The sequence below is a fragment of the Macrosteles quadrilineatus genome, unplaced genomic scaffold (assembly GCF_028750875.1).
Source record: "Macrosteles quadrilineatus isolate MER2022 unplaced genomic scaffold, UCM_ALF_1.0 Scaffold_6__1_contigs__length_79288215, whole genome shotgun sequence".
Lineage (NCBI taxonomy): Eukaryota > Metazoa > Arthropoda > Insecta > Hemiptera > Cicadellidae > Macrosteles > Macrosteles quadrilineatus.
In genome coordinates this window covers 34,874,843-34,896,690 of record NW_026542599.1, presented here as the reverse complement: position 1 = coordinate 34,896,690, position 21,848 = coordinate 34,874,843, and the positions used below count along the sequence as shown (strand labels likewise).

The following is a 21,848-nucleotide window of genomic DNA, read 5'->3' as shown; positions in this document are numbered from 1 at the left end:
CACGAGGGTATGTAAGGCATAGGCTACATGAAATTCTTCATTAAAAAAACCCCTCTTGACTATGTATGTAGGCTAAAATTCTTTGTTAGGGTGTCTTACTCCTCATAAAGATGTAAAATTTCTGTGTGTTCTGTTGGGAATTAAGGTATTTCAACACACCTTAAGCTTCTAACAAACATGCGATAACCAACAACTGGTGGCAGTAACAGTCTATACTGTAATGTTCTTATCACTAATCCAGCTTTGCTACTAAGCTTGTTAGCACCTGCCTACGCCACGGGACTGAGTGGCTTAGCAATTAAGTATTTTTTTTCAGCTATACAGATCTAAGAATCATTCAAGAACTTCTTACTACGACCCATTAAAATTTATTTGTTCTGAAAAACTGACATCCTCAAGGTCACAAATAGTCAAGTTAGTGAGATTCAACTATACAATGGCTATGTGCAGGCTTTAGGTATTTTCATTTTGTAATTGTCACATTCAAAAGATGAATCAATAAGTTTATAAAAGCTGCACCAACCTTAAACCCTGTAAAACCCTCAACTAGTCATCTAGGTATCAACTAGTATCTATTGTGTACAAAGTACTGCAGAAAAAATGACTGGCAAAATATGAAACATTTTGAGGTGAAACTAACTTTCAACAACTATGAAACTTTTTTTCTGTAGGATGACCTTTAAAAGTGCTAGATTCTCAAACATCTAAAAGCAAAGTAGCAAAAATTTATAAGAACACAATCTTTTATGTAGCCTACTAGTATGAAATTAAAATACTTACAACCCCCGACCCCCTCTTGCATTATCAAATTTACTGCACAAATCTTGGCGGCACAAAGACAAAGAATTAATCTGAACTTGGCCTCATTATGAACTTTTGTTTAAAAACAGACCACAATCCCAGCGGTTAAAAACGTTGAAAGACCAACGCAGAGAAGATTATATGAATAAAAACGGTTATTTCAAGAAGGAGTTGACAAGGGGTGGGGGCCATGACAAGTTGTCTACAGAAAATGAGCCTAGCCAAGTGGCCTAATGCCAGCTGTAGCTACAGGATGAGATCAGCAAGATATTACTCAAGCAGTGAAACTGACAGCTTACTGTTGTCTATATTTCAAAACTGTTCAAACCGCCAGGCTTTGTTGTCTTTATAAACTTGACGCTTGTTTTATTAAACAGTTCATTATTAAACCATATACTATCCCACCGTTTATTAAAACAGTTCATTCTTAGTCTAAATGAAACAATAAAGTTAAGTTACTAAACATATTTTCTCCTTTTCATTTATTATAAACGTACTTCCTTACTTTTATAACTAGCCTATTGCATTTTATTAGCTTTTTAAATTGTAATAACTCTTAGTTTTAAGCCTATTTAATTTAAAATGTATTTTTTTATAAGCCAGACCTCATTAGTACCTACATTATTTATTTCAATTGGACAACTGCTCCACAGGTAAATATGTTGACTAGATCCTAAAAAACTGTTACTACAGTACTTGGGAATAAATCTTGATTCTTTATATCGAAACTGTACAAACCGTCAGCCCGTTGTACTTATATCAAAACTGCTCAGATCCACTTTGAGATAGGTACCCTCTGGCATCCAGTCATTTATTAATATAGCTTTACAACAAGACAACCGGTTACTCAATTTACATAAACTCTTAGAGACAGCATAGTCTGATGTCTGTATTTTAAGAATATGAGCAAGGTAAGAGTAGAATAAAGTGGATTGATCTGTGTAATTTGGACTCGACCAAGATCAGTTGTTGTCTGCTTCTGTAAGTCTAAATGCACACAACACTAAACAATCTCATACAACATTGACAGTTGAGTTGCGTGCCCAGAGATGGGTGGTTCGTAGATAACCAGTCCTAGTAATTATTTACCACACACAGTGGGCAGCCAAGTTCAAGGTCATGTTACATCACAAACTGGTCTCCAACATACAATGTAATCTGCAATCAGGGGCTTCAAAGGGGGACACAGTGAGCAGACTTGTGAGCTTGTTACTGTTTATAGAATTTCCTTGGCATTCTTGATGTGTTTTTAATGTTTACAACAAAGTAATTTTAAAATATGATTTTACAAGTAGACCTCCAAAAGGGTACCCGATAATTTAAGAACATAAATTTATATACAGTACAGTAAATTCCTGGTTAAATAAAAAAAGGGGAAACATTCAGTGAGTCAATGGTGTTAATTAATATGCTACAACAATCCAAAGATATTTAGACCTTCAACAGTCCTATATTATATTATTTTTAATTCGTCTACTGTCAATAATTGACAATCAAGCAAATAATAGATTTTTTTTATAATTATTAATTGACAACTGTTTTCTGAACCTCATCTAAATTACTGTATGACAGATGACTATCACCATCATCTACATTCCATAGGCCAAGCCAGGCTAAACTATACCCACGCCGCGGCAGACAGTCCCTACATTTAACAGGGTTCAGATCAAATGGATTTTATCATATAATAATTATTACAAAGCTTATTTTTGCCTTACCTTGCTGATATCCGAGGGTGCAGGACTGGGCTTGGGCTTCTTGGCAGGAACCGCCGGTGGAGATGCCGGTGCCGGTGCTGGGGCAGGTGCAGGTGGAGGTGCAGGAGGTGGTGGTGGTGCAGCTGACTGGGGCACCTTAGGCTCCTCCAATGTAGGTGGCGGGGGTAGTGCAGGCGGAGCCTGAGGTGTAGGTGGTGTCGCAGGGGCAGGGGAAGGTACAGGAGGTGGGTCACTAGGCGGGGGTCCGGGCCCTGACACTGTCACTGGGAACACCACTCTCTGCACGTTCGGTCTCACTACACCGTTCACCTCGTGTTTCTCCCTCGCTTTGTCCCTGCGGTGGCCGCTAGAGCCCCGCTTTACTCCCGCGTTCACACCCGCACTGTTCACACTTCCGTTACCATGTTTCTCACCGACACTTACACTGTTTCCGTTCTGTTGTTCGCCACTTTTCACTATTTCGTGCTTCACCTCGGAACTCTTGGTGCCCGGCTTGGTCCTCTTTATTTTCATCTTGAGCCCTTTGTCCACTGTGGCCGAGTGCTCTATTGATAACTTGCCCTTGTTTGGTGCAGGGGCCGACGACGCCATGGCTCCTGCTGCTCCGCTGTTGCTCTTCTCGTCCGTCTTCTCTATGTCGGCATCCAAGTCTATGATGAGGTCTCCGATGCCGATATCCCATTCATTGTCATCGTACTCGAAGTTGGTCTCTGCCTTGGCCGCCGTCCCCGCCCGCGGGTCTGCCACCTGCGGGACAGAGCTGCGGTAAAATACACAGCATTGAGTACAGACCTTAACATGTGTATCTTACAAAAATCTAGCAAAACTGACCTGCAGTAATTATTTTCTGTAACTAGAATTTTCCAGAATAAATTAGAGCCTCCAATGATTTCCCGTCATGACCAAGCAAGCTACTTTGAATATGACACCAGTACTGTGTTGTTTCATTCACTAGGCCTACTATATTCTACCCTGTTCCCACCCAACACTTACAAATAAATCATCACAAGTTTAAATCATATTCTGTGATTAGAATTCGGCAAGGAAGGGAAATGAAATCACCTGTTTAGGATGTATCTAGGCCTATACAAAAGTGTTTGGATGTAATCAAATTTGCATAAATGACTTGGGGTGTTTGTAGAAAAGACCATACAAGTTTGCATAATAAGGTCAGTAGCGAAAGTTAATCATGTTGCATCGAGTTGTGATTAAAGCTGAGGAAACTTTGCTTGCTTATCGATGTGTTTTAGACAAAGGAATAGTAAGCATTAGAGACGTCTTGTTTGGGATCAGTAATCTCTTGGTCAGTGGCACCGTGATCCTCATACAAATCGTCTTTAAGACTTTGACTTTGGTCCCTACCTCAAACAAATACGATAAAAACCTACACCAACACAAGCTCTGAACTTCCTCTAACACTTAAAGATTACTGGCCCATGTACACATATACCAATTCACGTTATAAGGGATTGGTGCCTTAAACCACAGAATTCGAATCATAGAACGAGGATTCATACTTAGCGACCTTGGCGTAGATTTGTTCTTCTATCCTTATTGGCTACTACAACGAGATTAATTGTCACGGAGACCTTAATTTACAGCTAATCCTCGTACAACTAAGTTTTTATCAATTTAAACAATTTTTCTACATTTAATACAAAGCCTGCTGTTCACTAACATTAAGAACAAGTAAAGACAACAAGTTTGTTCAACCCAAAAGTCAACAGCAGTTGACAGCTTATGTAGTTTTTGTGTAATTCTTGTCGACTGGCCAGCTGGCAACCCTCAGTGACTGTTCTACATAATGGAAATTGTTTAAACTGATAAAATTAAAAACTTATTTTGACCTATCAAATGCAATGATTTATTCAGCTCATTAACTCACATAAAATTAAAATTCAATAGTTGTGGTTTAATTTTTTTACTGAATATAACTCAGTATAATTGTAGTATTTCCTCACTTTGCCTCACATGCTTGTGCCACAAAGTTTACTTACCATTAAGCAGCTAAAACAAAAAATATATTTAATGGAAAAAAAGTACCGGTATTAGTGATTTATTTTAAAATTATTTTACAAAAGTATAAACACGTAACATACCCAAGTAATAAGTGTATAGCCTTCTATGATATGTCACACATACAAACATAACATGGATTTGCAAAGACAGAAATCCTCTTATCTAGACTAATAAGATCAAAACTGCAAGAATGACAACTTAGAAACTAATATTTACGTTGTTCCATCTGGCCGAAACACACAAATTTTGACAGAGGAAGGTCTCCCCCAGAAAGTCAAAAGTATTTGATTTTTCAATTTTTTCTCTGATGGATAGGTTTTGAAAAATTTAAGAAATTTAGATAAGTGAAGGCGATACTTTTGAATAGTTTGGGTCATATTAGGATTATGTAGTAGGCGACACTTTTGAATAGTTTGGGTCATATTAGGATTATGTAGTAGGCCATAAGTGTTGTTGGTTAGGCTAGAAAAGTTGTGGTATTTATGTTTAAGGATAGGCCAGGCGAGTTTATATTTTAGTTATGTATTCAATCTTAAGTAGATGTTTCATGTAGGTTAACGTTGAGGCAGATTAGGTTTGGTGGGAATATGCGAGCATAGGTATATTGTCTATATACTCCGTTCACAAAATTTAGGCGGAAGCGATTCCATCCCCTCCACTTTACCTTTTTAACTATGAACAACAACTGACAGCTGATCAGCTGATATATACATCAAACAAAAAATTGGTGGAGGAACACAGGGAACCTTCCCCTTAAACCGCCTAAATTCTGTGAAATATAAAAGGTTTAATTTACCTGTTGCGTCAATGATCCTTGTGTTATAAAATAACTACAGCTGTTTCGTGCTGCTAAGCGAGCACATCATCAGGTTGGAAGAACGTTAAACTAGTTTTCTTATCAGCGAATGAGGTCGTCAGCACATTTAGGACGACCTCATTCACCAATTTGAAAACTCATCATCAAAGGTTACGCACCTTGTGTTCGGACTACTTGGCCAAGTTTTTCATTGTAAATACTTAAATGTTGTTTCTTATGTGTTTTGTGTTATATGTCCTAAATGTGCTGACGACCTCATTTACTGATTAGAAAACTCATCATCTACCGGTTACACACCTCGTGTTCGGAGTACTTGGCCAAGTTTTTCACTCTAAATACTTAAGTTGTTTCATATGTGTTTCATGTTATGTGTCGTAAATGTACTGACGACCTCATTCACCGATGTGAAAACTGTAGTTTAACGTTTTTCCTACCGGATGATGTGCTCGCTTAGCAGCACGAAACAGCCAAACAGCTGTATTTTATAACACAAGAATCAATTGACACAACAGGTAAATTAAAAGCTTTTATATTTTGCATAATCTTGATCCAGAGGATAACCCATCATACATTTTGTGAAGGACTATGGTAATGTTTTGTGTTAAGTTAGTTTAACGATGGCTAACCTTGGTCCGGTGGCTGGTGTCCAGCGAGGTATCTCTCATTGGTCCAGCCATGAGGGAGCAGAGGTGGTAGCTGCGGGCCGCGCAGACCCCGGCCCACCCCCCACGACCATCTTATCTCCTGCAACATAACGAAACACATGTCCATCAATGTTGTTACCAGGTCTAACTTGACAGTAGGTACTACCTGCCACTATAGAGACTTAGACATCCCATCTACATGGACCAGCTGTAGCCAATTTATTATTCTTAAAAAGACCAGTCAAATTAGCCAGTCACAGATTGTGATAAGTGTATAAAACTATATATCCTACCTTTACTTTTACTGAGATAGTTCATGTGAAATAAAGGATCTTGGTTAAAAAGTCAGCAAATCAAACAGAAATTGGTAATTTACATCGGCACTATCTGTTGATGGCTCACTTCACTAAGTTTATGTTGTGTTTTTTTATGTCCACTTTGAATAATTGAAAACTGGCACAATTTTAACATGGGTCACGGGGATGGCATGTATGGTTCTATCAATAGTTAAAACTACTATTTGACTATAGAGACTAGAAGACATCTTTATCCCCGTGATGACGACACAGCTGCTCAGATTTAGAATGAAAATTATTGTACTGTAGTTGAATTCAACTAGTTGAGCCAACGTCTAGTCTGGGTAACCAAGTGCTTGATGTACACAAAAAAGCGTACCGGTAGGCTACACAAAATGTTGTCGCCAGAGTGTGATGATGTCAAATTACTGTACCGGTACTCATTGCGCCAACTATTAACCAAGCAAAAGCAAAAGGACAATATAGTTTATTATAAACATAGGCAAAAAGTCTTGTCATAGTGAGGAAAACGAAGGAAATGGGCTAAATAGAACTATCAAACTTTGTCAATGATCTTTCAACTACTAGATGTTCTTGGCAAGTTACAGCTATGAATCTTGATCGCTGATTTTGAAATCCTATGAAGGTACATCTGTGAGCTGTGGTATCTGCCACCCATTTCTAGAAATTGTGGAGTATAAGCTAACATTTCCCCAGAAGGAATAGGTTTTTGACAATAGCTATTTTTCTCGATTTCCTATACAATCGGATCCAACTCAAATTAAAAATCATGTAAAGTAAAATGGAGGTAATTTTGGAAGCCACTTTGTAGCTGCGCAAATCTCTCATCAATGAGTTAAATGCGCCTTCTGATGGTATTTTAGCAACAACAAAAAACTTCTTAAATCCACCATCTAGATAGATTTCTTGTTTTTTTCCTGAGAGCAAATGGCCTTGTCTACCAGTCATAGTCGCGGGACTTGTGCCTGGAATGGAAACAGCATGAAAAATTACACGCGACATAAGCCTCGATATGTGATAGCACTTGTTGTAATGGAGCTTTACTTAGATTGCATTTTAGAGTTTTTGATTGACATCGGTTGATCGATTGTCAGCCTAACTTATTTATATGTAAACTAGTTGAGAGATGGGCCTAATAAAGGGAAGTGTTTTCAAACTGACAACGCAACCAGCTTAACACAAGCCTGCAAATGATTTACATTTCATTGGGCTGAATGATAATAGTGTTCGCCTAACAATCAAAAGGCTGCCGGTTCAATCCTGAGAGGTCAGTAAGTTAGCTTTCTGATGGTTCGAAACTTGACCCAACAAGATCATTGGATGCATAATAAAATTGTCCTGGCTAATGAAACAGCTGATTTTAGTTAGTAACAAAGCTATACAGATAATCTCACAACATTTTACATTCATATTATTTGGGTTATGATACACATAGGTGGCATCCCCATCTTAATTAGTATTAAATAATATTTTAATTAATATAATTAATTATTAATAATAATGATATTAATGAATTATTATAATTAATTAGTATTAATAGTTTAACCCTATCAATCTGATATTCCAATGACTTATAGCCAAATAGAGATACAATATGAACTTTAACAAATAGCCTACAAAAATCTCTACGAAATTTGTACAGCGACACTTTCCAAACCACTAACTTAACTTAAATTTGGGCATAACAAACTAAATCTTTCCAGAATATTTATAAACTGATGACGATTGTTAAATATTTGAGTCCACAAAAAGGTATTGGAATAGTTTGGTGAACAAACAAGTAGCCTAAATGATAGCATGATAGCTTGAAGAGGCTGTTTATCTTATCAGAATGATGGGCTTCATTGTTGATTGTTCTCAAACAGCTGTTAAAGTGCTCCATAGTGTGACTTAGAAAAGAAATAACTTATCAAAGAAAAAGTGAAAACATCCTTGTAAAAAAAAATTTGTAGCCCCTACCTACCATGATGTAAAAACATCAAACATTGATAGAAAATCTTCCTGAACAACAGCTTAGAATACTAGAAAACCTCTAAGGTCTATAACTTTGTTGATTTTCACATTTCCCTGACATCGTCAGATTTAGGTTGGCCCAAATATTGTTAATCAATGTATGTTAAAATACCCCCGCCGCAGCAAACCTGCAGACTAAGCAAATTTCCATTAGCATGATTATTTACACTAAAATGCCTCATTAAAAATATCACATTTATTCCCTATTTAAATATAACTTAATTAGGCCTACTAATAATGCCTAGTTCAACGAGTAGGCTACTTAGGTTTGTTGCAACAGGGAGGGTAAAAAAGTGTGTTTTTTTGTTGTTGTAAAATGTTAATAGTTTGGTAAGAAATTAATGTATTTTCCAAATTCAATCAAAATATGTTCATAAAAACAAGCAAACTATAACAGTTGACTTATTCTCCATAAGAATAACATGGGAATTTTAAATTTACTATGTTTTGGAATTTTCTCCGTAACCATTAGGCGCACAATAACGCTTCAATATAGGCCTACTAAATTATTTTTTTAAGCTCTACAAAATGGTATGGGATGAAATTGTGAAATTTTGTGTTTTTTAGGGTCAGAAAGGGAAAACCTATTTTTACCACATAAAACCCACCATAAACCTCCGTTCCCATAGTCCGATCATGCTGGTTCGTGAACTCGTTTGAATAAATTTAGGTTTTTACCAAATTTCATCAAAATCGGGTCATTAAGTCACTGCTCGAGTTATTGTGCTAACGAACACATAACTTAAGTTACCCGTCATTTGAACGGTGTTTTTGACCTCTAGCACAGAAAACATACTACTAACTTATAACCCAGAATGCCAACCGCATGGTAAAAAGCATTAAGTGTTTTGAGAGAGCTTTGCCTGTCAATCGTAGGCAGCGCCACCAGCGTTGCTATGCTGAGTGCATGGCAACGCTGGTGGCGCTGCCTACGATTGACAGGCAAAGCTCTCTCAAAACACTTTAATGCTTTTTACCACGCGGTTGGCATTCTGGGTTGTAATATGTTTTCTGTGCCTCTAGGGACCTTAAAACGAAAAAGTAAATCGGTTCCGGGTCCAGGTCTTAGGCTACCATGAGTACATACTACGGTAATAGCCTATTCCCTATAGGCTACATGGGAAACTCGTTAAAACATACTTTCTTAAAGATAAAGGGGACACTTCCATATCTGTTGGCACTAATATCGAATGAGTACTTTTTATATCGAATGAGTACTTTTTATCGATATATCGATTAATCGATATATAACCTAACCTAACTAACCAAACTATCGAATGAGTACCAAATATCGATAAAAAGTACTCATTCGATATTAGTGCCAACAGATATAGAAGTCTGCCCAAGATAAACATTTGTGTCGGATCAGTTTTCTGTTTAAATTTTAGTGGTTAAAACCTAAACTTCACTTTCTTCAACTTTGAACTAGGCCTTACTTTAAGATGGACTGTGTAAGATCATTAGGCCTGGCCTAGTTCTTTAAAGGCCTACGCAATGTTTAATTGTGAGATAAAATGACAGACAAGACTATAACAACAAAGAGCAAAAATAACAAAAACTACCACAAATTTGAGATGACTGGTATAATTATTGAGGTTAAGTTTTGACTACACAGCCTTGAGTTGAGCCTAGCTTACACCAGAATAAGTAAACTTCCTTGTGGTTGTGGATATAATCGATGGTTTACCTTAACACACGTCGCCTTGTCCAACTGCGGTAGAAGAACAAACAATTCCACAATCATCAATGGCTGAATGGCAGTAAGCAGTATTGTATGCAGATGCAGAAAGCGTCAAAGTCAAAGGGAGTCGTGAGTCGTGTTTTGTTCCAAGCTACAGCAGCTACGGCCAGGATTCAGGAGCAGGAATGAGGGAAGAGGGAATGGAAACTGATTACTGAACACTGGAACCTGGAACACTGGAACAGTGGAACAACGTTGTCAGGCGGAAACAAGTGTTCGATTTACCGGAAACTCAACAATAAAACGGGAGCGGAGAGCAGAATAAGAACAAAAGAATCGCGCAGGGCGTGAAGTAGGAGAGCATTTTCATAACCATTGCAAAGCTATTGTCTTGTTTCTATGAAGAATTCTTGTTTTGGCAGACCTGTATATTTTTTTTCTTTTTAACACACACAAAACACCACAAAGTAACAGCAACAGCAGTCACGTCCATTATTTTCTGTGTTCTTTGGTCACACCACATCACAGCAGTCCTAACCTTTACAATTAACCAAGAAGTTTATTTTCTCATTGGGAGGCTTTAACGACCGTGGAAGTTTTACTTTCTTTTGGAAATAAGATATCTACTTATCAATCGTCCAAGTTTCAACTTTAGTGGTTCGATTGATTGTTGTTTCTATACACGTATGTGTAACGATGTTCACAATGGACAAAAGTCCAGATTGAATATATCAATGAATACAAAACAATATATCGATGGTATATAAACACAAATTGTATCGCCTCATCGCCTCGCACGAGTGTGTGTGTGCGTGCAGCACTGTAACCACATGATAGCTAGCTGCCTACCGACGCCGTAGTGGTAGTAATGACAGTAATTACCCTGCAATTACAGATCCCTCATACCTCATACGCTCATACCCACAGCAGACCTTCTGTTGTTTTAGACCACAACGAATTAAATGAATAAATGCTTGGGTAAATTGTTGGTTCTCCTATCTGTCTCATAGGTAAATGTTGCAATAGATCGAAACAGGCTTTTGATTTTGCAATAGGCGGACGAGGAGAGGAACACACTTCCACTATTCTATTTTCAAATTATACAACTATAGTAGCGTCGGCGTCACAGACTATGGAGTAAACATCACGTCTATAGTCTGTGGTGGCGTACCCACCTCAACGATTAATAAACTATAGTACAGTTCAACTATACAATATTCTACAACCAACGTCGAATGAACGCTCACGGTCGTTTTTTATTTTTTTTTCTAATTTTAATCAATGATGCCATGCCAAATGTTTGATAAAGTAGTACTGTAAGGAGAAATTGAAATATAAAAAATCTGTATTGCTCAACATATATATAATAAATTAAGTTGGCCTGGCAGTTCTGGTTCTATCTTTGAAATCTTCCAGTCTACGACAAAATACCACAAGAAAATGCCACGTTGTTTCTACAGAAAGAGAGAAAATCACCAAATGAACTCTGCGATCGCGATGTTGTAACCGGATAAAGAGAGAAGACCGGAAGTGGACTATCAGCTGATAGCAACTACTAGTACTTCCGGTACAACTGTTACAGTGCGCGCCCCGTTACTTTGTTCCTAGAGATCATGGAAACACTAAACACATGTTTCTTTCTCATGTCAAATCTTTTACACAACATATAGGGGCGGTTTGGGAGCTCGAGCCCAGCTAGTACGCGCCTAGTGTTGGACGCGCCTAACTTTAGTCCCCGGACCAGAAACCAGGCTTGGGAGCTCGCGCCTAAGTTGAAATGGTCGTAGATCAAGTATAGTCGCGCCTAAGTTGCAGCGCAGCTAGATGGACAGGGAATCGCGGGGAATTCAGGTTTTGACGTTGGCAACGGCCATTACAGAACCCATTACCGTTGACAACAACAAAAGATGAACACTTATTGAAGATGGATACAATTTTATCTTGGTATATGAATGGTGGCTAATTAGTAGACTATGATGTATGTTTCTGCATTGTACCATTGCAAAAATGTAGTTTTGTAAGATCGTTGTTTTACATCCCAATGACTGAAGAACCGTAATTGTTTATATTCTTTAATTAATTATTCTTTTAAGATCTACCTTTATTTTGACTTTACGATTTATAATTATTTAATCGGTTGTCCTTAAGTACTACTAGTTGTATTTTAATTACTACAAATTATAAATATGTACAGAGCAACATAGGATTAACATCGGAAACTCGGTTTCATGCAATAAAAAGCTTCAAAATGAAACATTAATTTCCCAGTATAATATAGGGGTATTGACAAAAAATAATAAAAAGTAATTGCGGAGGTTGTGTGAAGCCAAGGTAAATGTAAAAAAATCTTTTAATACAGTACTTAGAAAAGATTGTGGTCAATTTAAAATTTTTTTTTACATGAGACACTCTTTTATCTAATTTTCCTAGAGAAGTATCTATTACCGTAGGTAGCACTTGGTTCTGGGACCGATAAAATTTTCCATTTTGATGTCCCTAGAGGCCAAAAACACTGTTCGTTCAAAATTTTACATATGTATAGCATATATATAAATGTATTATATATACGTCCATAAAACTTGAGTAATTTTTGTCTGATTTTGATCAAATTTGGCATAAAAGTGTTAGGCTCGATTCTCCTTAACGAGTTCGCGAACCAGCATGATCAGACCATGGGAACCCGGAGTTGTATAGGATAAAAATAGTTGTTTCTCAATTTTAACCCCTATAACATAAATATTTGTCTTTAAAATATTTTAAAGAGTAATTTAAAGAGTAAAGAGTAAAGTGTGTTTTAAAGAGTATAAAAAACAAATTAATATCTTAAAATGTTTTGTACGGCTATTGGCTACAGAGACTATTGGTAAAATTATAAATTTTAAATTCCCATGTGATTCTTATGGAGAATAAGTTAACTGTTCTAGTGTGGTCGTTTATTGATATATTTTTATAAAACTTGGCAAATTTATTTATTTTTTATAATCCTGTTAATATTTTGTTAAAAAAAACACACTTTATTACCCTCCCTGTAGCAGCATACCTACACCGTATGGTGCTTGTTTAGGTGCTTGTTAAACCTAAAGTTATTTAAATAAATTTAATTGAAAGCTCTATTAGGTTATTTGGAAATTCGCTTAGTCTGCAGGTTTTCTGTGGCGGGTTATTGATATACTGTATATATTTTCTCATACTCCAAATAATCTAGGTACTGTACTCCATTTTGATTGTAACTAGCACTTGGTCAATGACACTGGACTGAGCTCTATCACAACGCAATTAAAAGATAACGATTATGACTGTGAGCTATTTGCAGTTTTTTATGTTTTGTTTACTATCTCTTCACTCTTTCGTAGGGGGTGAGTGGGGGGTATGCATGTGGTTGCTAATTATTTCCTTACTAATAAAATATTTATAATTAAGGTACGGGTGCTTATAGCCAAACTCTCAGTTGAAAGAAATTCTATTTAGGGTCCATATTTGTATTGCAGTTAGTAAAAACAAAAACCAAATAATCTTTCGTTAAATTTAGCTTTCTGCAAGATTTTCGTTTTATTTTGAACAACAGAAAACTAAAAAAAAGTTTTATCAAATTTACTTTGAGAGTAATGAAAATGTTCGGAATTTAATAACGAATTCCAATATAACATTCTTTTAGTTAATATGTAAACAATTAACTTGCTAATGAGCTAATACCGGCATGATGTCGACTTAGACCTGCCCCCTGGCAGGACTAAAGTTGGGGACTAAACTCACTGATTTTTATGACGAAAACATATCTCTTAGTCCCGAAAGTGGTCTCCCAAACCCACCGAGACTATCTCTTAGGCTGGCGCCTAGGTCTACTTGACTCCCAAACCAACAATATTTAGGCCGGGGCCACACGTGGCGGATTGTCCGCGCGGCTTATGATCGTACGATCATAAGCCGCGCGACGATGTCCCGGCCACACGGAGCGGATGAACCGCTTCCGGTTGAGGTTTCCCAGCCTACGTACTGAGATTCTAACATGGTTTAATTCACTCGTTCTCGTTGTAGTCATGGAAGAAACACGTATGTTAGTTTGTGCATTAGAAGAATGTGGTGAGCTAGAGCCTAAGGCAAACCGAAATCATTGGGTCCATCATTTCATAACCGATAAACCATTTGTGTTCCAAACCTTTTACGAGCACATGCGAAACCATAGTTCGGAGTTTTTTTTTTTTTTTTTTGTTACTATGGCATGTAGATAGCATCGTTTGACGAGCTACTTCAATTGCTTTGACCGCATATAACTAAGGAAGATATACTCATGAGAAATGTACAACATGAGAAATCCCACATTGTCTTTAACAAGTTCTATTGATTTGTCTGTATCAAACATTTTACACCTATAAACTGAAACGCACAAGCACAAACTAAAAAAAAACAACTACAAATGCTTGAAAATGAGCTCCAACCGCGCGGACAATCCGCATCGTGTGGCCACTCTCATAAGACTACGTGTGTCATCCCCTCCAACGCGGCTTATGATCGCGCGGACAATCCGCGACATGGCGCGGACAATCCGCCCAGGCGGCTTAGGATCGCCCCGTGTGGCCACTCTCATTTGAATCAATGTGTTGTCGGACCACGCGGATCATCCGCGTGGTCCGTCCGCGCGGATCATCCGCGTGGTCCGTCCGCGCGGATGATCCGCATCGTGTGGCCCCGGCCTTAGGCGCGAGATTATCCCTGCACAAGTTAGGCGCGCGCCTTACTGATCCCGAGCTCACAAACCCGTTTTCGAGGCGGCAGCCTAAAATACCGGAAATATCCGGATTTAGTCGCGGACTAGCGCTAATACCGAGCTCCCAAACCGCCCCATAGTAGCACATACCAAATTGAATCAACGAGTAGACCCCTATCAATGAATACATAAGGGTCATAAAGGAGGCTGTTATCAGCTCCCTACGAGGTGTAATTATTTCCTATTTGCGTAGGTATTGTACGCACCTGCGTTGTATAGCAAGAAAAAGAGCAATGACAAATTTCACACAGATATAAGTGAATAGTGGTGAATATCCACCGAAATTTAACACAAGTTCGACGAGTGAGGATGTACAAATTGACAAGTTTTAGGTCTATAGTAGATCCTACATTCAAATTTGTTTGAAATAACGAGTTTTCCGTCCTGGTATGACCACAGATAAAACCTAGTAAAAACCCTACAAAACTGACGATATTTCGGCTGCTAATGAGTGTCAGATTTTCCTCATGAAATCAAAATTTCCCCAATCAACGTCACGTTGGAAGTCCAATCAACCGTCAGATGTGGTTGATGTGGTTGTGGTAGCGTCAAGGTCCGCGTTTACTGGCGTTTCACCAACCACAACCATAACCATAAACGTGGTGATAACCGTTATCTAACTGGGGCGTTTCATTATCAGTGACTGAGTGAAGTCGACCGTTACCGAGTGATAAGAACTGTGAAATCTGCAGAACGCTGGAAGTGAAACGTCGTAAAACGTGGAATGTGCTTGCTAGAGTGAGCTGTGAGTAGTACAGCCGCTTTTATTATTGAATGTTGAAACCATGTTGAAACTAGGAACCTACAAGTGCTCTACATATAACCCTTTTTACTTAAACGTAACTGAGTATTCTTCGTAAATAATACTAGCATAAATTAATTCAGCCCTTCCTAGCTAATACAAGCATGTCGTCTTAAAATGAGTAGCACATGGAAAAGTAGTACAGTTATAAAGTAGGACTATATTAATAATTAGTCTTTCAAACACTGTACAATACGTTTCTGAACGAAATTGGAAACGCTGCACCAGCTGATCGTGTGGTAATATCTTTAACAGTGTTGCCAACCTATTTTCAAGCGTACTCGGATTACGTGCATGATAAAAACACGCTGTGTTTGGTTGGAATACTGGCGTGCGACAAAGTAAAAACTGTGCGACAAAGTAAAAAGTGTGCAGGTGCAAGGAAGCCCACTTTGTCACGTGACTGTAGGAAAGATTATTTTTACGCTATACGCTAACAATTCTATAATAAGTCCCTTCACCTATACATTCCTTCCGTTACTTTCCTGTTAAAGGGAACATTCATTATTATCGATGGTTTTTTTTCTCGATATATCGATATTAACAAATTGAAACATATCAGCTGACAACTACGATAAATATTGTTCAGTATCAACAAACAATAATAAAATGAAACTGTTCTAAAAAAATAACCTAACATAACTAACCAAACTTGCTGTAACATTTAAAAATTCCGTGTTTAACTTGCCTTTTCTGTTATCAAACGGTTACCTTAGAACAGTTTCATTTCTTAATCCATTTAATAGACTGTTTTAGCCTAAACAAGATCAGTTAGTTTGCTGTCAATTTGTAATGGATCGGAAAACAAAAATATCGATATATCGAAAAAATCATCGATAATAATGAATGTTCCCTTTAACAGGAAAGTACCTTCCTTCCTATACCAAGGTTATACCTTAGGATTAATAATATGGGCAAAATTAGATCGCGAAGTGCACTGAATGATGTGGGCCAATAGAGAGAGGAAACCTGATCGTGGACCATAGCATCTTACCTGACAACAACCGTCAGCAACCAAGAGAGATAATTTAATTTTGGTGTAAGCACTTACCGGGTGGGCTTGAATGAGCATTCAACTATTTTATTGTTTAATACAAAAATAACGACGAATCTACCATGTCGTAACACTTCGGCCCAAGTAACACTTCGGCCCAGTAACATTTCGGCCCGAAACCCTCAGATGTGGCCTACGGTCCAACTCTCTACCTGCCCACTAGTAACACTTCGTCCCAACAAAATATTTGACAGGTTAGGTTAGATTAGGTTAGGTTAGGTGAGGTTAGGTTAGGTTAGGTTAGGTAAGATTCCACCGATTTTCCGTCATGTGAGGTCAGAGGATGCAAGGGGTGACGGTTGGGCGACATTCCACCAGAGGGTGGTTGCAAAGTATACAGGTCATGTACCTCTTACTACCCGAACTGCGTTCCTCAACCCTTGTCAATTTTTCTTCGGGCCGAAATGTTACTCCATTAGCTTATTTAATCATCTGTAAAAGCGAGTGGGACGAAGTGATACTGTTTTTCTAAGAAATTTGAGTTTGGCCGAAATGTTACTGGGCCGAAGTGTTACTACATCGAATCTACATAGGTTGTCGTACACAAATATGGCCATATACTAACCAAGGGAGTATGTTTTATCTTTGATATGGCCAATAAAATTAATATTACATCGACATTTTATGATTGTAGCCACCTGAACAATTAGTTTTTAGAGTTAGCCCGTAATACTCCAACAATTCAATTGAGCACAATCCCAAAAAAATATGGATGTGAAGCTTATCAATGAACAAAAGAAGATTTGGATTTTACGGGGGGATAACACATGTGGATCAAAATCGACTGATTGATTGAATTGTGAAACGTCAAAATACTGTATTTGCATAGTGTACTTTGTGCAGGACAATTAAGAGGTTAAAGATACGTCCATGGTTTGACCATGGGAGTCAAAACGGCCCACTCTTCACAGCCGATAAGTGTGGAATGGAATCTTTGAATCATCCTCTTGATCCAAATATCCCACACAAGCTGCTAACTACGGACCGACTGTAGTGGAATGCCCACATATAGTAGTTACCACTTTATATAGCGGTGTTGGACATTTACACTAGATTCCCGGTAACCGAGAAACCGTTGACTGCTTTCTCTAGTTTTTCACGAAACGAGAGTTCCAAGTGGTAAATTAATGTGGATTATCTACACAGGTTAAACTCCGTTGTAAAAGTGTATCTTTACTTTTTTATGCATCCTATTAAATGTTTTAACTCTGTTATTGCTAATAATTTTGTTCATGATTGTGATGGAAATGTTTTTTAAGGTGTATTTTGAAAGGGTTAGTACTTAAATTTTATATCAGTGAATTTCAAAGGTTGTATGCTAAAAAGTGAATGCAAAATACCATAACATTCATTAAATAAAAAAAAACTATTGATACTTCCACTCTGATGGGCAAGTTTGTAAGTTAAAAAATGTTGTTTATATTTCAGTATGCAACGATCATTTGGTAGCTGTCCATTGCAGTCCAATCAAAATAATGCATTTCGGCAGCCACCAACAACTGTTCAATATTACAATGAATACATCTCGATACAAAATACGTCAAATGTAGGAGCATTATTTTTTATATCTAATTATTACAGATTTTCCCTGCGATGCACACGAGCTGATAAAAAAGGTTTTTAAAAAACATGCTTGCCTATTATTAATATATAGATTTCAATGAACAGGAACAGTTGCGTCCTTATAAAAAAGACTACTTAGTAATTACCCAAACTAACTTTACGATTTGCCTTTGAAGATGACATTAAGAGACAGACACTCCCGCCAAATTGTACAAAGTGGGACGTTTACGCGGGATATTAAATTTAGAACAGATGTTTTAGCAACGTTTAAGTCTGCAGTTGCAGTTGGTTTTGGCGCTAGTTCAAACGCCTCCAAAGATAGATACCGCATAACCACACGTCTCTTCCGACGAGGCTTGCTTTCCACAGATTACAGGTTCTAACTTTAACGCTAGCTTTCTAACTATAAGCATAGAGAGAATTGAACTAGGTCAATGTACTTGTAACAGTATGGCTAAACTTATGGCAATGGGTTAGATATGTCACATGACTAAACATTACCGTTCGGCGGACTGAAATTCATCGTATTGAGTTGTCTACGAAGTAGTCACTCCATTTCAAAGTCAACGTTATCGCCAATTTTAGAATGAAACGAATAAAAGGATAGTCGAATTGAGGTCTACGAGCCAACCCGAAAGAGCAGCGTATTGTAGATTTGTTGCATCTTTTGATCTCCATAAAAACTTTTAATCCGATGTTTAAATTAGATAGATATTTAGAGGTATGTGAAGCTGGCAGCGCAGCGCCCATATTTAAAATAAACTTCAAAATAACCTAAATCGTTTGTTTATCGTTTGTTTAGCTATTTTCGCCGTTTGTTTGGCCTTAGTTGCTTTAGAATTAGAAAAAAGTGGTCGCTGCTGGTGTGAAGCTAGCAGCGCCCATTGGTCATTTTGAGTTAAAAACCATTTAAATCGATTGTTTATCGTTTGTTTAGGTTTGTTTAGCTATTTTCGTCGTTTGTTTGGCCTTAGTTGCTTTAGAATTAGGAAAAAAGTGGTCGCTGCTGGTGTGAAGCTAGCAGCACCCACTTTATTTTTAGTTTTTAAAAGCAACTTAGGCCAAACAAACGTCAAAAATAGCTAAACAAACCTAAACAAACGATAAACAAACGATTTAGGTTGTTTTGAAATTTATTTTAAATATGGGAGCTGCCAGCTTCACATACCTGATATTTAGTTTTAAAAGTAGCACGATACAAAAGGCTCATTCTACTATATAATTTTAGCGAAAAATTAGCTACATTGTTAATGGTAATATGTATACATCGACTCCTTCACTTTGAGGCTACCCAACGATATTTTGAACTACATTATTACCAGTTAATTAGGTAATTCAAACTTGGTTGCCCGCTAACCATCAATAAATTGGCTGCAATATTGTGTGTCTAAGAAAGAAACAAGAAGCTAATAAACTAAAATATCTTGTCGAGAATGGTATTGATTTCGATTAAAAATTTCATTACGTGTTTACTGTATGTAGGCTAAATACACACCTCATTATAGTATCAAATAGACCTGTGATAGTATTATCCACATACGGTACTATAATTTGCTTGTTGGCATTACTGCAGCAGACAAAAAAGTTGATTGTCGCGACCTTTACCAAAGACCATAAACTCGGAGCGACCTCATTTAGAATGTAGGCAGCTAATAATTCCAGTCATTATGTAATAGTGGGCAAAGTTACAAAAATACGTCACAAAACCCTTATCGAGTCAGCTCGTTTGCGTGATTGCGTGAGTGCATTTTCACCTTTACTTATAATATCTGAGGATAACAATACATTTACAAGATCGAACAAAATAAAAACCAAATACAGTAATAGTTATTAGACTAATCATTTTGTCAACCACGATTAATCTAACAACGTCAGGTAACATTGGATCCAACAATTTTATTTATGGCCATCTTTTTTAGATATTCCCATTCTGTAATTTTTGTAGTGATTTCTATTGAGAATTTTGGAAATTTTGCCATCTTCTATCAGCAGTGTATAGTTTTTCTATGGGTGTAGCAAAGGCGTTAGTAGTCAATTTGTTCGTGGTCTAGCTGTCACACCAAGTTTCTCTAGACCATGTTCTTCTTGAGATACTAGGACGTTGCTCTATATTTTAGGCTCTTTTTTATAGCCAGGGACCATTTTGTACATCACTTCAGCTAGGTTTATAGGGTCATTTTCACATAGCGTTTGACGGGATTTGAACTCGGGACCTTGGGGACCAAAGTCACGCGTTTTACCGCTAGACCAGCTTGCCCTTAAATATGTTCGTTTTGCAATATAAACATGTGTGGGCTCAGTCCAATACATTTAAAGATGTTGATTTATAACCTATAAGTAATCTATATTCACCTATCTATCGTAGGTTTGGATATCACATATTTAATTTACTAGTACGTGCGGTGGCTGACGTTGAAATGAAGAGGCGTATAGTGTGACCCGGTCACTACCGTTGACCTCGTGTCGGGGTCATAGGTCAGAGACGTGTAGTACATGTGTCTCCACGCACACACAGGCATAGTTACACGATAACAGGCTACACGTGCGTGCATGTCCACTGTCATTATGTTGGTACTGTTGTTTGTCACCAGTAGTTGAATTTGTATCCAGATCAGGGACATCGATGTAAACAACTAAAAATTTCTAACATAATCGGAACAAAAAACAATATTCCTACCTACTAGAATTTAACTGGAGCCTGTCCTGTCTAGATTTTATAATAAAAATTGTACCTATCCTAATTGGACCTACTCTATATAGAGCATACCTTAAGTGAAATACTGTATACCCAAAAATAGAGCACACTCCATCTGAGATCTATCCTAAATACAGCATACCCTAACTGAGACCTACCCAAAACTGAAAATGTTCCATCATGAACCTACCCTAGAGACCATATCCTAACTGTAACCTATCCCAACAGCAACCTCCTAACTGGAACCTACGCTTACAAAAACCTATCCTAACTGCAGCCTATCTAATAAAACAGTCCACTATATATAGTTCATTGCCGGACCTTAAACACAAAACAACAAGCTTAGTCAATTCCAATAGAGCAAGTCACGGTAAATATCAAAAGTCAACAATTCAATGTACTGTACTTAAACTATTCAACTTTTGCTACGTACATTTAGCCTGCTTTGCATTTCTTTATTACCTGACGACGACTGAGACGAAATGACACGGCAACTCTGTATAACCGTGGTACAACAGTTAACATACGTTTTGCATAACTACTTCAAAGGTCACTGGAGCCTGGTTATAAACTACATATCTACCCTTGAGCGCGTATGGCTGGAACCGGTACACCTACTAGTGACTCACCTTTCCTACAATGTATATACCACCAGGTGCCTACTGTATACTGTATTACCTGCGACTATTGGTATACTGTATTTAGTACCTATACATCGAGTAGATATGTGGTAAAGTTGAAAGAATTACTTGGGGCAGTATGATTACTGCAACAAACGTGATGTAAAACATCTTTAATATTTGGAACGAATTATTAATTGTTGTTACTCATTAACCTAACAGTAACGCACGCCTAGGCGTGTATTTGAAGCTGAATATGAATTACCAGTTTGCACATCTACACACCTAGACGAACATTTTGGTATATAATATATGTGGTTAAATCTTAAAACAAAAAAG

General features: G+C 37.6%; 1 protein-coding gene across 1 annotated transcript in view; it reads right to left on the bottom strand.

Moving 5' to 3' along the window:
- The window catches only part of LOC128996175 (zinc finger protein 608-like), a 56,123-nt gene that overhangs the window by 11,290 nt on the left and 22,985 nt on the right, over window positions 1-21,848 (bottom strand). Inside the window, exons 2-3 of the mRNA XM_054421312.1 lie at window positions 5,982-6,099; window positions 2,520-3,266 (exon numbers count right to left, since the gene is read on the bottom strand). Coding sequence (XP_054277287.1) covers window positions 2,520-3,266; window positions 5,982-6,032 — 798 coding nt within the window. The 5' untranslated portion in view covers window positions 6,033-6,099. The remainder of the gene's footprint in view (window positions 1-2,519; window positions 3,267-5,981; window positions 6,100-21,848) is intronic.